We start from the raw sequence: 12,040 nt of genomic DNA, 5'->3' as shown, positions 1-12,040 counted from the left end.
TTTTTTTGTCCTTTTCTAGAAATCGTGTAACTGGAGTTTATGAGGTCAGCCTGTGTAACCTGGCCGATGCAGGAAGCCCAGGTGAGAGTCAGAACAGAGTGGCCATTTTACACTAAGCTCACCTCTGCAACATTTCTAATCCTGCACCTGCCACCCCAGGTATGCAGAGGAGACGCAGGCGGGTGCTGGACACCTCAGTGGCCTACGTCCGTGGGGAGGAGAACCTGGCTGGGTGGAGGCCCCGTAGTGACAGCCTCATTCTGGACCACCAGTGGGAGCTTGAGAAACTCAGCCTCCTTCAAGATGTGAGGGGCATTAGCTACTTTTCTTTTATAGCATAAACTACTTTTCTAAACACTCAGCCTTCATGTCCAGAAACAGGTACCTCTAAATAATCTTTGTAATTGTCTTTAAACATCTAGATGAATGTGGATGTTGTTGTTACTCTTCTAAACTGGATATAATCAGCATAGTAATGATGAGAGATAGAGACTGATAAGAGATCAAGTAAAGAGAGTAAGGACCCAGGATTGATCCTTGAGGAACTCCACAGGACAAACAGTTTGTCAGCAATGGATACGAACAAATTCAGATTATAATAATATCTATAAAGAATATGATTTGTGATGAACTCCTTTACTCTTTCCAAAAGCAGCAGCGACATTATCTGTTATCAATATCTGTGATGTTTTCTCCTGTTCTCTCAGGTGGAGAAGACCAAGCATTACCTCCTGCTGAGGGAGAAACTGGAGTCTACCCTGCTCATGGGCCAGGAGTCCCTGCTGACTTGCGTCACTGAGGACCTGAGTGAGTCTCCTCAGCCCCCAGAGGTCGACCAGGAGGTCAGCTCCAGCTCTGAAATCACCACTGAGAGGCAGAGGGAGCTCGCTGCCAAGGTCAGACATCATTACAGAGTCAGCACTGAATTTCAGGTTGGGAACAACAATGATTTTCTAAAAAAAAAAACATCTACATGCACTAGAATAACATCTGTTTTAGTAAATAGTGATATGTCCACCTCAAAAAGGACAAATTGGACATGATGTGAAGGTAGGTCAAGTTTAACAATAATAAATATTGGTCTTTTAAATGCAGTCTTGACTGTATTTTGTGGTCCATTTCTGTGATCTCCATCACGTCAAGTGTGTGCTGGAATCTACCTCAATATATAAATACAGTGTTTACATTTTTGAGATATTACAGACCTGGTTGTACTTATCTTGTGTCTACATTTAAAGCCGTCTGTCCTTTATACACAGTGTTTGCGGCTCCTCACTCACTCCTTCAACCGGGAATACAGCCACGTGTGTGTCAGCGCCAGCGAGAGCAAGGTAGTGCCGAAAAACTCACGTTCAAAGTGAAAATAAATTGGATTAACTGCTTGGTTCCTTACATCTGAGCGAGCGTGCATCTGTGTGTTTGTGTGTGTGTGTCGCAGATCTCGGAGATGTCCGTCACAACGCTAAGAGACTCCGCGTCCATCTCTGCTCTCAACACAATCACGCCCTCCTCAACATGCCCTTCGCTGGTTGAGGGTTGTTATGGCAACGCTGAACTCAGGTCAGTCCTAAGATGTTCTTTTGTGGTTATTGCTATGTATTAATTGTCATCCTCGGCAGCCATGGTAACCTTTGTTGTGTGAGGCGGTCTGGATTAGCAAAGTGCTTTGGTCACAGAAGGTGTAAAGAGATGCTCTGTTACTCGTGTCATAGACCTCTTTATTCTGCACTCAGACCCCCTACACCTCGCTCTCGTGCCGTCAGCCCCAGTCCTGACACAACGCATGACGCAGAGGCCAAGAAGTCCGTCAATGGAGCCTCTGAAACTAAACCTCGAACCCGAAAATTTGTCCCTGATATCCAGGAGATTCGAGTCAGGTGAGTCTGCAGCAGCAGCTCCGAAACGTTCTCTTCAAGCTGTGGAGACATCTTTCATGGTTTCACATGTGGTGACTTCTACGTTTGCAGCCCCATCGTGTCAAAGAAGGGTTACATACATTTCTTAGAGCCGCACACCAACGGATGGGTGAAGCGCTACGTCGTCGTGCGGCGGCCGTACGTCTACATCTACAACACAGAGAGAGACACTGTGGAGCGGGCTATCCTCAACCTCTCCTCTGCACAGGTGGAGTACAGTGAGGACCAGCAGGCAATGCTGAAGGTTGGTGGAAAAACGAACTCTCTCTCTCCGCTCTCCTATGGGTGAAAACCTCAGACGTGGCATAATCAGATAATGTTTGGCTCTTCAACAGACCCCGAACACATTTGCTGTGTGTACAGAACATCGTGGGATATTGCTTCAAGCCACTAATGACAAAGAGATGCATGACTGGCTGTATGCGTTTAATCCTCTCCTCGCTGGAACTATCAGGTAAAAAATACTTCAACAGTCAAAGTGACACAAACTGGTTACTATTTATTTTGAAGTACAAATATTCTCCATTAACTAGTATCTTAATAGCATGCATATTAGTAGCATATTGACACCTTATTAGTCATTATAACTCACTTATTAATACCTTACTCTGGGGGTTAAGGGTTCAAAGATTAGATTAAGATCATAATTCATCTAGAAAACCTTTTTCCTTATTATCAATAAGCCGTAATTAGGTGGTTATTGAGGAAATACTCTTGCATGGATCATACAGAATTCATCATTAATATTAAATGATTTGTAATTCGAATAAATAAATACTTTCTGTGTACTTAACATTTAAGTACACACATGCTTAACTAAATGGTCAGCTATTTGCACTCAGCATATACATTTTAGTATATTTCAGCTGTTGTTGGAATATTTTATTGTTTATTTATAGTATATTGTCATTTCTGGTGTATTTTTATTGCATTAACGCATATTTTTACTGCATGTTAGTTTATGTTATTCTAGTATTTTTTTATTTTATTTTATTATCTTTCTTATTGTCTTGTTTCTAACATGGGGGTTGCAATGCAAATTTCATTGACATGTCATGCTCAATGACAATAAAGGCAATCTTGAATCTTAAATCTTAAAGAGCCAATACGCTACTAATCTGCATACAAATAAGCAGCTGGTTAATGGTGAATATGTGCACCTTAATATAAAGATTTACTCACACACTTCTAACTGGATGTGTCTTTAATGTAAATCTGTTTTCTTTTCCGCCTCTAAGGTCGAAGCTGTCGAGAAGACGAGCCGGACAGATGAGGATGTGACTCTGAACAAATCTCATGAGAGAAGGACGACCGCAAAGACTAAGATGTACATAGATCCTTGTCCTTATGCCTCCCCTTGTGCTGAGCCCCTTCCTCCCCCACCACAGTCACCAACAACCATCCTTCCCCTGTACGTTCTCAGTTTATCACTAGTGTCCTCAGCACCTAAAGCGCCCGTTTCGTGTCAGCCTTTGCTGCGGTGTGAGTCTCGTAGTCTGAAGAACCTCTGCTGTCACTGTACTGTACTGGAGTTTATTCATAGCTGGACGATTGAAGAGAATGGAGGAAGTAGCAACAGTTTCTCATCTCAGATTACATACGTATGGTAATGTACTGTAGTTGTTGTCAGTGACACATCAAGCCTTATACATTTATTCCTTAAAAAAATGCAGTGACGTTTATTTTTACCTGAAGCTGCCATGTCAGTGAGGATCACATTGCTACATTTGCATCAGTAAATAGACAAACATGCAAATTCTTCTCTACTCTGCAGCTATATATACAGTGTCTAAACTGGTTTGCATACAACGTACAGCTAGAAATGCTAAAAGAAAAAAATGACAGTTGAGTGTAACTTTAGAATAACCCTCTTTTCTTTGTGGTCCACGGATCCTGACATTGAGTAATCTATTCCTGAAACTTCTCTGAAACTTTAGCACACAGCCTGGCAAAGGAATGGCATCATCGTAGACTTCATTTTCTTGTGGCATTTTGATCAAGTCATGTCGTTTTAGCTACTCGTAGGAGCACCGAGGGTATCTACATTCACACAAGTAATCAAATATCATCACCATTAATCCTCTCAACTTAATCTCATTCTCTACCTGAATTATATTTCTTTTAAAATGTGATATATTTAGATATTTAACAGCTTTATTATTTATTTCTGCATGTATTTATTTACAAAGACATTTATATTTCTAAAGTAGTAGTACCGTGCAATTTCTGCACACTGCACTTTTTAATATGAGTTCCTTAAATGTTCGAATAATACAACCTTGTCCCCTCGTAGTTAATGCTATTTAAACAATTTAGTAACTTTATGATTGGCCACTTTCTTTGTGCTGAAGATTACTTGAATACTACTGTCCCCTTTAAGATTAGGATAGTCCCACTTGACCTTCGACCCAACATGCATACATCTGAAACGGTCAGTACATTGTTAGGTAGAGAATATTAAGGTGGTCTGTCCATCCGCAGCTGCACAAAGCTACTTTAAATGATCAAAAGTATAAACTGTTCCTCACAGTGCAGAAGAAGAAGCTGGTTTTCTGAATGATATGTATATTGATTAAATGTAGTGCCTCTCTTTTCAGTCATACTGTTCAGTATGCCTCTGCACCAGTTACTTCGAATCTACATCCTTCATGCTGCTATAATACTGTTCTGGAAGTGTCTGCAGCTCATATCTCATCACTTTCCTGCTTTCCGTCGTCAACATTTTCATACTCAGACAACAAGGTATCATTTTTGTTCATCTTATGGCAATCAGCTGTCATATATTACAGGATTTCCATAACACAGAGTATACTTCATGTTTATCTATTAAAAAAGCCTGTACTTCTTTCATATCTGTGAAACAATCAGGCTTTGGATGGAACAAATCAATGCTGTGTGCTGTTCTGTTTTTATCCCTTCTTCTGATCTTTGATGAACATTGCTGTCGTGCATTGTCTGTAGCATTTCATTCTAACTATGAATCTGAAACTGAACCTCTTCAAACACTAGCAACACACACGGCGTGCTGTGAGGTGTGTGAACTTTGATTGATGAGCGTGCCTCAGGTCAGCCAGCCTAGAGAGCATGCAGAGGCGACGTTTCACTTACATACCGGCACAAATGCGCAAGAATATTAGTTTGTCATGATATGATAGCACGGGAGGCTTGAACAGGGGATTAAATTGTAACAGCAGTTCAGTGTGGTTCTATTTTTGCTGCTGAGGTGATCCACATAACACCTCACTCTACCACAAGGTAGAACAGAAGTATTCTCTGTGCTGTGGACATATTTTGAAGCGATCCAATCAGACCATTTAATAGTCTTACATGTGTGTGTGTAACTGTCAGTTGCTGTGGTTAATCAAACACTCAAATGTCTGTTAATGTCTGCAGTTTGTTGTCTTACAAGTTGGGTGATCAATGTTATGATCAAAGTCTGTTGCAGACTTCCTTGGCAGAGACTGCAGTTGTATTTTATCCAGCTATAGCATCGTCATTGAGGGAATACCCTGCTGTACTGTACATTACACTGTCTCAAGCACTCATTTCAGTCTCGTTTCCTATAAAACCCAATCGTAAAAGTGAGCCCGGCATTGCTCCAGTCTGATCTCTGTGTTGAGATTATTCCTCTCGTTTTCTTCGGGCCTTTTAATGTGCACCACATTTGAGCCAACCAAAGTTTTTGTTGGTGCAGTCACAAAAAAAAGGAAAAAAAAATCACACTGAATGTACATTGATATTTGAAAATACGTATTCTGCAGGAGTGGTTTATTGACTCGTCTTCTGGTTTCACAGTCTGGTTCCTTATTGATTGTAGGTAGGTTACTATCAGGGAACCAAATGGAGTTTGTGGGATATACCTGTAATAATCTGTCCACTGACATGTGGGGGAAGGTTGGTTCATTATGGCAATGTTAGGCATTGCATCTTGCACAGAGTAATGCTGTAGGTTACCTTAATGTCACACGTCTACCTATCTACCTTCACCATCATGCTCTGACAGCCTTCACAAAATCTACTTTTTCTATTCCCTCCCCTGACTTTTGAAGGAATATCATTTACATTTTTGTGCTTCCACATCTAATCTTTTTTTTTTTTTTTTGCACTATCAAATTGCACCGGTACGTTTCTCTTTTCTTTCTTCTTCTTATTTTGCATTGTATATAAACATGATTGCTGTGAACAGTGTATTATAAAGTTGCACCCATTTATGAAATGGGCAGTAGTTCAGTGTCTCTGGGTGTTGGAGTTTAGCGTCAAATGTTTGTGTACACTAAACACATTGTCATATATTAAATAAACATGGAAATTATGCAACACAAAGTAATGGACTCCTCTTCTTCATAGAATCTGTGACCAAGCATTTATTTGTCATTTAAACAACCACAAATTAATGCATGAACTTTGGTCTGACTCAATATTTAATGTATGTGTCAGTTGGTACAGAGCATGACTTTAGATTCAGTAAACTGTTCGATAAATCTCACACAAAAGTCATGTTATTGTCGCAGTTTTAGAGATCGTACTCCACGCTGTGGGCTCTGGTGCGCTGCGTAGCTTCCTGGTTGTTACCATGGCAGCAGTCCAGAGTTGCCATGTTGCCATGTCCTCAATTTCAGCTTCGTGCGATGGTACATCTCTGTTTATCTTAAATCTCCCCATCCACTGGACTCTGATTTACATAATCTTTCGGGCTCTTCGGTTTGAGAAAAATCCTGACTTTCACGGAATTATAAATTTCAGTCAGTTAGCACACTTCATCCTATAGTCCGTGTTAATTTTTGCTACAGTTAAAAAAAAGACGGAATTGTGTTAGCTTTTACTAATATTCTAACTTTGTATGGCTATCATTCATAAAATAAGCCATAGATGTGTATTAAAAACGTTTAACTCTCATACTATATGTTGTTTTGAGCGTCTGCTGACTGCTTTAATTGCAGGTCGCAATTTATGACATCTGGCAACCCAGCGCAGTAGCGGCTCATCCAGTCATACAAACTGGCTAGCTAGCTGATGATTGACACAGACAGTAGTAAATCTTTTCAGGACATCTTCACATCACTTCACAAGGTCAGACACAAAGCTAAGAACTTCAGCCTGTCTGGTCATACGAAGGAGAGCATATCTGACTCATTTTGAGATCTTGAAAGCTGACTTACTGTAAATTGATTCTTGCTAGCAAACATTAGTTAGCAGCACTAGCTAGCTTAAGCTAAAGTTCCTGCTACTTAGCGTTTGCTGTCTAAATATCATCTCCGTTTGGTAAGACATTGCCAGGGATGAGACTGGTTGTTTTAATGATTCAGTTTTAAGTTTCACCTTGTTTTGAATTAACCGTAAGCGTATTCGGTACAAGGAAGCTACCTGTTAGCTGAGTAAATAGCCAAGTTACCTGTCAGCATGGATGCAACGTTAGCTGACAACAGTAGACCATGTTAATGCGAAATGATTAAGTTGCTTAAATGCTTCAAGTGTGTAATAAAACATCTGTAGACTCTGAGATACTGCTGACATTTCATTACGTGATGATAACCATGATCTGAATTTCAGTATACAGTAGCTGACACTACAGTTAGAACCATCAAGATTCAGCTACACCTGGTTGGTCTGATGCAACCGTGGCTGTTTAAAATGTTGAGAGATGTAAATAGACGTTATAGTTATATAGTGTTAAGTTATGTATGCAGTGAATTTCATTTTTACTTGCAATTCTGCCTGACTGTAATAAATCTTCACAGACATCCTCCTGAATATCTTATTTCTCCCAAGGAGCATCATGGCCAAACAGTCTGATGACCTCTCCTCGATAAAGGGTCACACCTTCAGCGACCATACCTTTCATCATTATTCAGAAATGAATCAAGACAGGTAGGAAGGTTGGATTTGGGTTGGTCACATCGAATCAGTAACTCAGAATCAAATTAAGTCTTAAGATGAGTGAATGCAAATTTAGATTGTTTTGATGTTTTGTTGATGTGTTGTAGCGTACAGCCTTAACGCAGTAGGTGAAATGAGACGAAAAAAGTTTCCCTCCAATGTATTTAATGTAATATAGGATCTACATGGACTACAATGCCACGACACCGCTGGAACCAGAAGTGATCCAGGCTATTTCAGAGGCCCTCCAGGATGCCTGGGGAAACCCGAGTAGCAATTATATAGCAGGTGAAGAAAAGTGCATAAAAATGCCATTGAATTGACGCTGCATTTGAATCAGAAGTTGTGTGTGTAAATTAACTTCCTTTACTAACAGTGAGCTAATGCTGCTTTCCCCTAATTTGCCTTCTCAGCACCCCACCCATAATTTTGTATCTCAGCGTGAAAACAATAAAAAAGTACTTTTTGTTTCAATCATTTTTATTTCTAGGTGCGAAAGCCAAGGCGATGATTAATCAGTCCAGGGAGAATGTGGCGAGAATGGTTGGAGGTAAAGCAGAAGACATCATTTTCACATCAGGTGGAACAGAGGTAATCTGGACTGTTGGTGCACTTTTTTGCTCTGGTTTTATAATGCTTCATCAGCAGAATAGTAGTTTCATGCACTGCAGTGGCTCATGGCAAACAAATCTTTCAGGCCAATAACCTGGTGCTCCACACTGCTGTAGAGCACTTCAGGAGAAACTGCAGAGACACAGAGCAAGTTGGCAACCACCAGAATGGAAGCAACGGCCTTCCTCACATTATCACCTCTAATGTGGAGCATGACTCGGTAAAACTAGCAGCTGAGCACCTACAGAAAGATGGCAGGGCAGGTAGGAGACCATCCCGTAAAGTTTTATTCATATGAATACAAGGAGAATAAGACATTTTTTATTAAACAAACATGGCATGTCTCTTAACAACTACCCAGAAGTAGCCTCCTTACATCTGCTCTCTCTCTTGCCTTGTTTGAGTAACTGTGTTTCTGTCACAGATGTGACATTTGTGCCTGTGTCCAGGGTGACGGCCCGTGTGGAGGTGGACGACATCATTGCTGCGGTGCGTCCAAACACTTGTCTCATCTCTATCATGCTGGCCAACAACGAGACAGGAGTCATCATGGTAAGAAGGAGAATAGAGGCTTGGAAACCTGATGGCCTCCTCTCTGTTTTTATATGCAGTAGTGATGACAGAGAAATTATTTTTTTATGATCATAAAATATGTTACAAAAGAGCAGTCTGTAAATTCCAGTTCTTGTCCCTCCATGCCTCATATATCAAATATGAACTCTACTGCAGTTCCAATGTAAAAACAAGAAGCTTTCACTTTGCATTCAACTCTGTGTACAGTACAGTCCAATGTGTCTTTCCCATGTCAGCCAATCCGAGAGATCTGCCAGAGAGTAAAATCTCTGAACAAGCAGCATGAGCGGCTCAGGATCCTGCTCCACACTGATGCCGCTCAGGCTCTGGGGAAAATCCAAGTAGATGCCTGTGAGCTGGGAGTGGATTACCTCACCATAGTGGGGCACAAGGTCAGGAATCTGGTGTATAATTATCTTGATTTAGCATCAGAGAGAAAATAGGAAAACATTTTATTGACAGATTGTGTTACTTTTCTAGTTCTATGCCCCTCGGATTGGTGCTCTGTATGTGAACTCTCCCAGAACGATAACACCTTTGTACCCGATGCTGTTTGGAGGAGGACAGGAGAGAAACTTCAGACCAGGGTAACAACTTTAGTGTCTTACTTGAGTAATTATCAATAAAGTACCAAACATGCAATAACCACCAAGATCAGAGCACTGCACATGTAAAGATACAGGTCTATTTTCTCTCTTTCTGAATATTACAGCACAGAAAACACACCAATGATTGCGGGTTTGGGAAAGGTATGTTTCCTGCTCCACTGTGTTATTGGAATTTTTTATTAGCAGTGCTTTTGAAGGTTTTAGAACATTTGTCTAGAAGCCAACACTGATTTACGGTTGCCTCTAAATGAGTCTTCCTGATTTAATGGTGCATATCTTAGTGGAAAAAATTCTATCTTGTTGAAGCAGTTGGTGACAATAGGACTTTCACACAGTCATTGAAAATACCATAGACGTTATACCTGACGCCCCACTGGAAGACAAAACACTTGATTATCATATTGTGAATTAATGTCTGCTTGACTGTACATGGATTGGTACCAGTTGCTAATAAGGCTTCCTTTGTAAAGGGCTGACAGGCCGTAAGAAATGGCTCTATTAATAGTTAATGAATCATCTACTTATTGATACCAGGAATAAGAACAAATAAAAAATGGTAATGATGAATGAAAATGAATAATGCTAAATATTTTGTACCAGTGATTATCCTTTCTGATCAGTCATAATGCAGTTATAAATGTTGGGAATCTATTAATAAATGATTTTTGGTCAGACTCCTCCGCAGGTAACTGGTCTTATGGTCCTGTCTCTCAAAGGGATTGTTCACAACCTGGCAGCCCAAAATTTGTTCTTTTTAATGGTTTTGAACTGATCTATAAAACAGTTATTGAAACAGTTTATTGAACAATACTTAAGTCATTTGTTCCAGATGGTAAACCCTATATAAAGGTTGCTTTATCATGAAGTTGTACTGGAGTTTTGTCTTTGTCTTTGAATTGAGACAGAGATGTTGTTTGCACTGAATAAAAATAAGATCTGATAATTTCTTTAAATTTGGTGATTTATCAGAGCTGAATGTCAATCTTTATGTGTCACATGTCATGTTATAGGCTGATCCCACCCTTCATTTTCAGTGTGTTATGCTAAAACAGATGGCAAAGTTAGGGGCTGCAAATTTTCAGATGACACCACATTATTTTTCAGTTACTTTCTTCTTGCTTTTTTGAATTCTATAGGAACATTTCTTCTCTGCTATTTTCCTGCGTTATCATCATATCACTATTATAACCTCATGTAGAATTTATCTAAATGTGTCTGCAGTTATCAGTGGAAGTAGAAGAGTTACACCACTGATGGTGTTTCTTTATTTAGATACCAAACATGTCATATTATGCTTCATTTACAGCTTCTGGTTATTTTGTGTCTGTTAGGCTGCAGAACTGGTGACCTCGAATCTGTCAGATTATGAGAGTCACATGCGAAGTACCAAACTTTATTTGGAGGATCGACTGAAGGTCAGTTTGTAATGTCACATTCTCATGGTGTCTGTGATACTGTAGTTGTAAACGGTAATATTATCAGTTTATAGTCTGATAGAGGATATTTGAAATATTGTGTGTTAGTGGTTCACATGGATTTTGGTTCTCTGAGTTCAAAAATGATAACCTGCATTAGCATTGTTCCGTTGCTTAACATCAATACATGCAAAGTGTGTATGTTTTCCTTTCCAGGCCGTCTTTAACGACAAGATCCACTTCAACAGCCATTACCCAGGCTCCGATATCCTCCCTAACACATGTAACGTGTCCATCCTGGGCCCAACGTTACAAGGTGATGTCATCACTCTCGCCTCTATGTCCCATGTCTGTTTGGCGCGCCGGTCCAACACAGTGTCCTCTAACCCTACACCAATGTTTTTCAGAGACAGTTCACGACCTGCACAGGGCTATTTGTAAACTACTAAGGCTCTGAATGATTAATCTCTCCCTTGCTTTAGGCTGGAGGGTATTGTCCAACTGTACGAGGCTGTTGGCCAGCGTCGGTGCCGCCTGCCATTCAGACAGTGGAAACAGGTAAAAGAAAGGTTCCTCTTTCCCCCGTTGTGCTTTTGTCCAGGAGTCATATTGATGGCAGTTACATAACTCCCTTGCACTGCACTGTGTCTGTCCGTCAGGCCTTCCCATATCCTCCTGAGCTGCGGCGTCCCCTCAGAGGTGGCAGCTAATGCCTTGAGGTTGAGCGTGGGCCGGGGGACGACCAAAGCAGATGTGGATGCAGTCGTGGAGGACCTGAGAGAAACTGTGCAACTGCTGGAAGAAACGGCCTGATGGCATAAACAGTCATCCTGGAGGTCAAATAAGGATGTTCAGAATTAAAAATCCATCATCATGTGTTTATCGTTACATTAACTGATCTTGTAAAATGGATGAAATATTTAATATAAATAATAAAAGGGAAGAACTCGAAGTGACCTCAGTGGTGATGTTATGGAGAGATGACTGTGCTCAACTTCCATCACGTCATGTGAGTCTCTAATCAGCTAATTGGAGTCAG

The 12,040-nt window shown here is 40.5% G+C and overlaps 2 protein-coding genes across 4 annotated transcripts in view; both read left to right on the top strand.

Moving 5' to 3' along the window:
• kif1aa (kinesin family member 1Aa) overlaps nt 1–3,241 on the top strand; it is a 35,374-nt gene extending 32,133 nt beyond the window's left edge. The window contains exons 40-48 of the mRNA XM_041935657.1: nt 20–81; nt 160–305; nt 708–896; nt 1,260–1,331; nt 1,439–1,560; nt 1,734–1,877; nt 1,968–2,160; nt 2,252–2,370; nt 3,155–3,241. Of these exons, the coding sequence (XP_041791591.1) occupies nt 20–81; nt 160–305; nt 708–896; nt 1,260–1,331; nt 1,439–1,560; nt 1,734–1,877; nt 1,968–2,160; nt 2,252–2,370; nt 3,155–3,197 (1,090 nt within the window). The 3' untranslated portion in view covers nt 3,198–3,241. The remainder of the gene's footprint in view (nt 1–19; nt 82–159; nt 306–707; nt 897–1,259; nt 1,332–1,438; nt 1,561–1,733; nt 1,878–1,967; nt 2,161–2,251; nt 2,371–3,154) is intronic.
• Nucleotides 3,242–6,888: 3,647 nt separating this feature from the next.
• scly (selenocysteine lyase) lies at nt 6,889–11,972 on the top strand. 3 transcript variants are annotated; one of them, XM_041935418.1, is made up of 13 exons: nt 6,889–6,986; nt 7,686–7,784; nt 7,972–8,081; nt 8,284–8,384; nt 8,491–8,668; nt 8,830–8,957; nt 9,215–9,370; nt 9,459–9,565; nt 9,691–9,727; nt 10,918–11,001; nt 11,218–11,317; nt 11,484–11,559; nt 11,661–11,969. In XM_041935418.1, exons 2-13 carry the CDS (start codon nt 7,693–7,695, stop codon nt 11,812–11,814), a joined length of 1,323 nt encoding a protein of 440 aa, XP_041791352.1. In that variant the 5' UTR covers nt 6,889–6,986; nt 7,686–7,692; the 3' UTR covers nt 11,815–11,969. The 3 variants fall into 3 exon arrangements, with proteins under 3 accessions (XP_041791352.1, XP_041791353.1, XP_041791354.1); XM_041935419.1 differs by having other exon boundaries at nt 6,909–6,986; nt 7,655–7,784; nt 11,661–11,972; XM_041935420.1 differs by lacking the exon at nt 6,889–6,986 and adding an exon at nt 7,092–7,178 and having other exon boundaries at nt 11,661–11,971.
• The last annotated feature ends 68 nt before the right edge of the window (nt 11,973–12,040 follow it).

Source organism: Chelmon rostratus, chromosome 4, assembly GCF_017976325.1.
Source record: "Chelmon rostratus isolate fCheRos1 chromosome 4, fCheRos1.pri, whole genome shotgun sequence".
NCBI classification, from domain to species: Eukaryota; Metazoa; Chordata; class Actinopteri; order Chaetodontiformes; family Chaetodontidae; genus Chelmon; species Chelmon rostratus.
This window is presented reverse-complemented; position numbering and strand designations above follow the sequence as displayed.

Bases quoted from the DNA above. Each gene is read 5' to 3' on its own strand.
- scly (XM_041935419.1), top strand. From the start codon at position 7,693: ATGGCCAAACAGTCTGATGACCTCTCCTCGATAAAGGGTCACACCTTC. The intron at 7,785-7,971 runs GTAGGAAGGTTG...AATGTAATATAG, and splicing joins TCAGAAATGAATCAAGACAG to GATCTACATGGACTACAATG. The intron at 8,669-8,829 runs GTAGGAGACCAT...TTTCTGTCACAG, and splicing joins ACAGAAAGATGGCAGGGCAG to ATGTGACATTTGTGCCTGTG.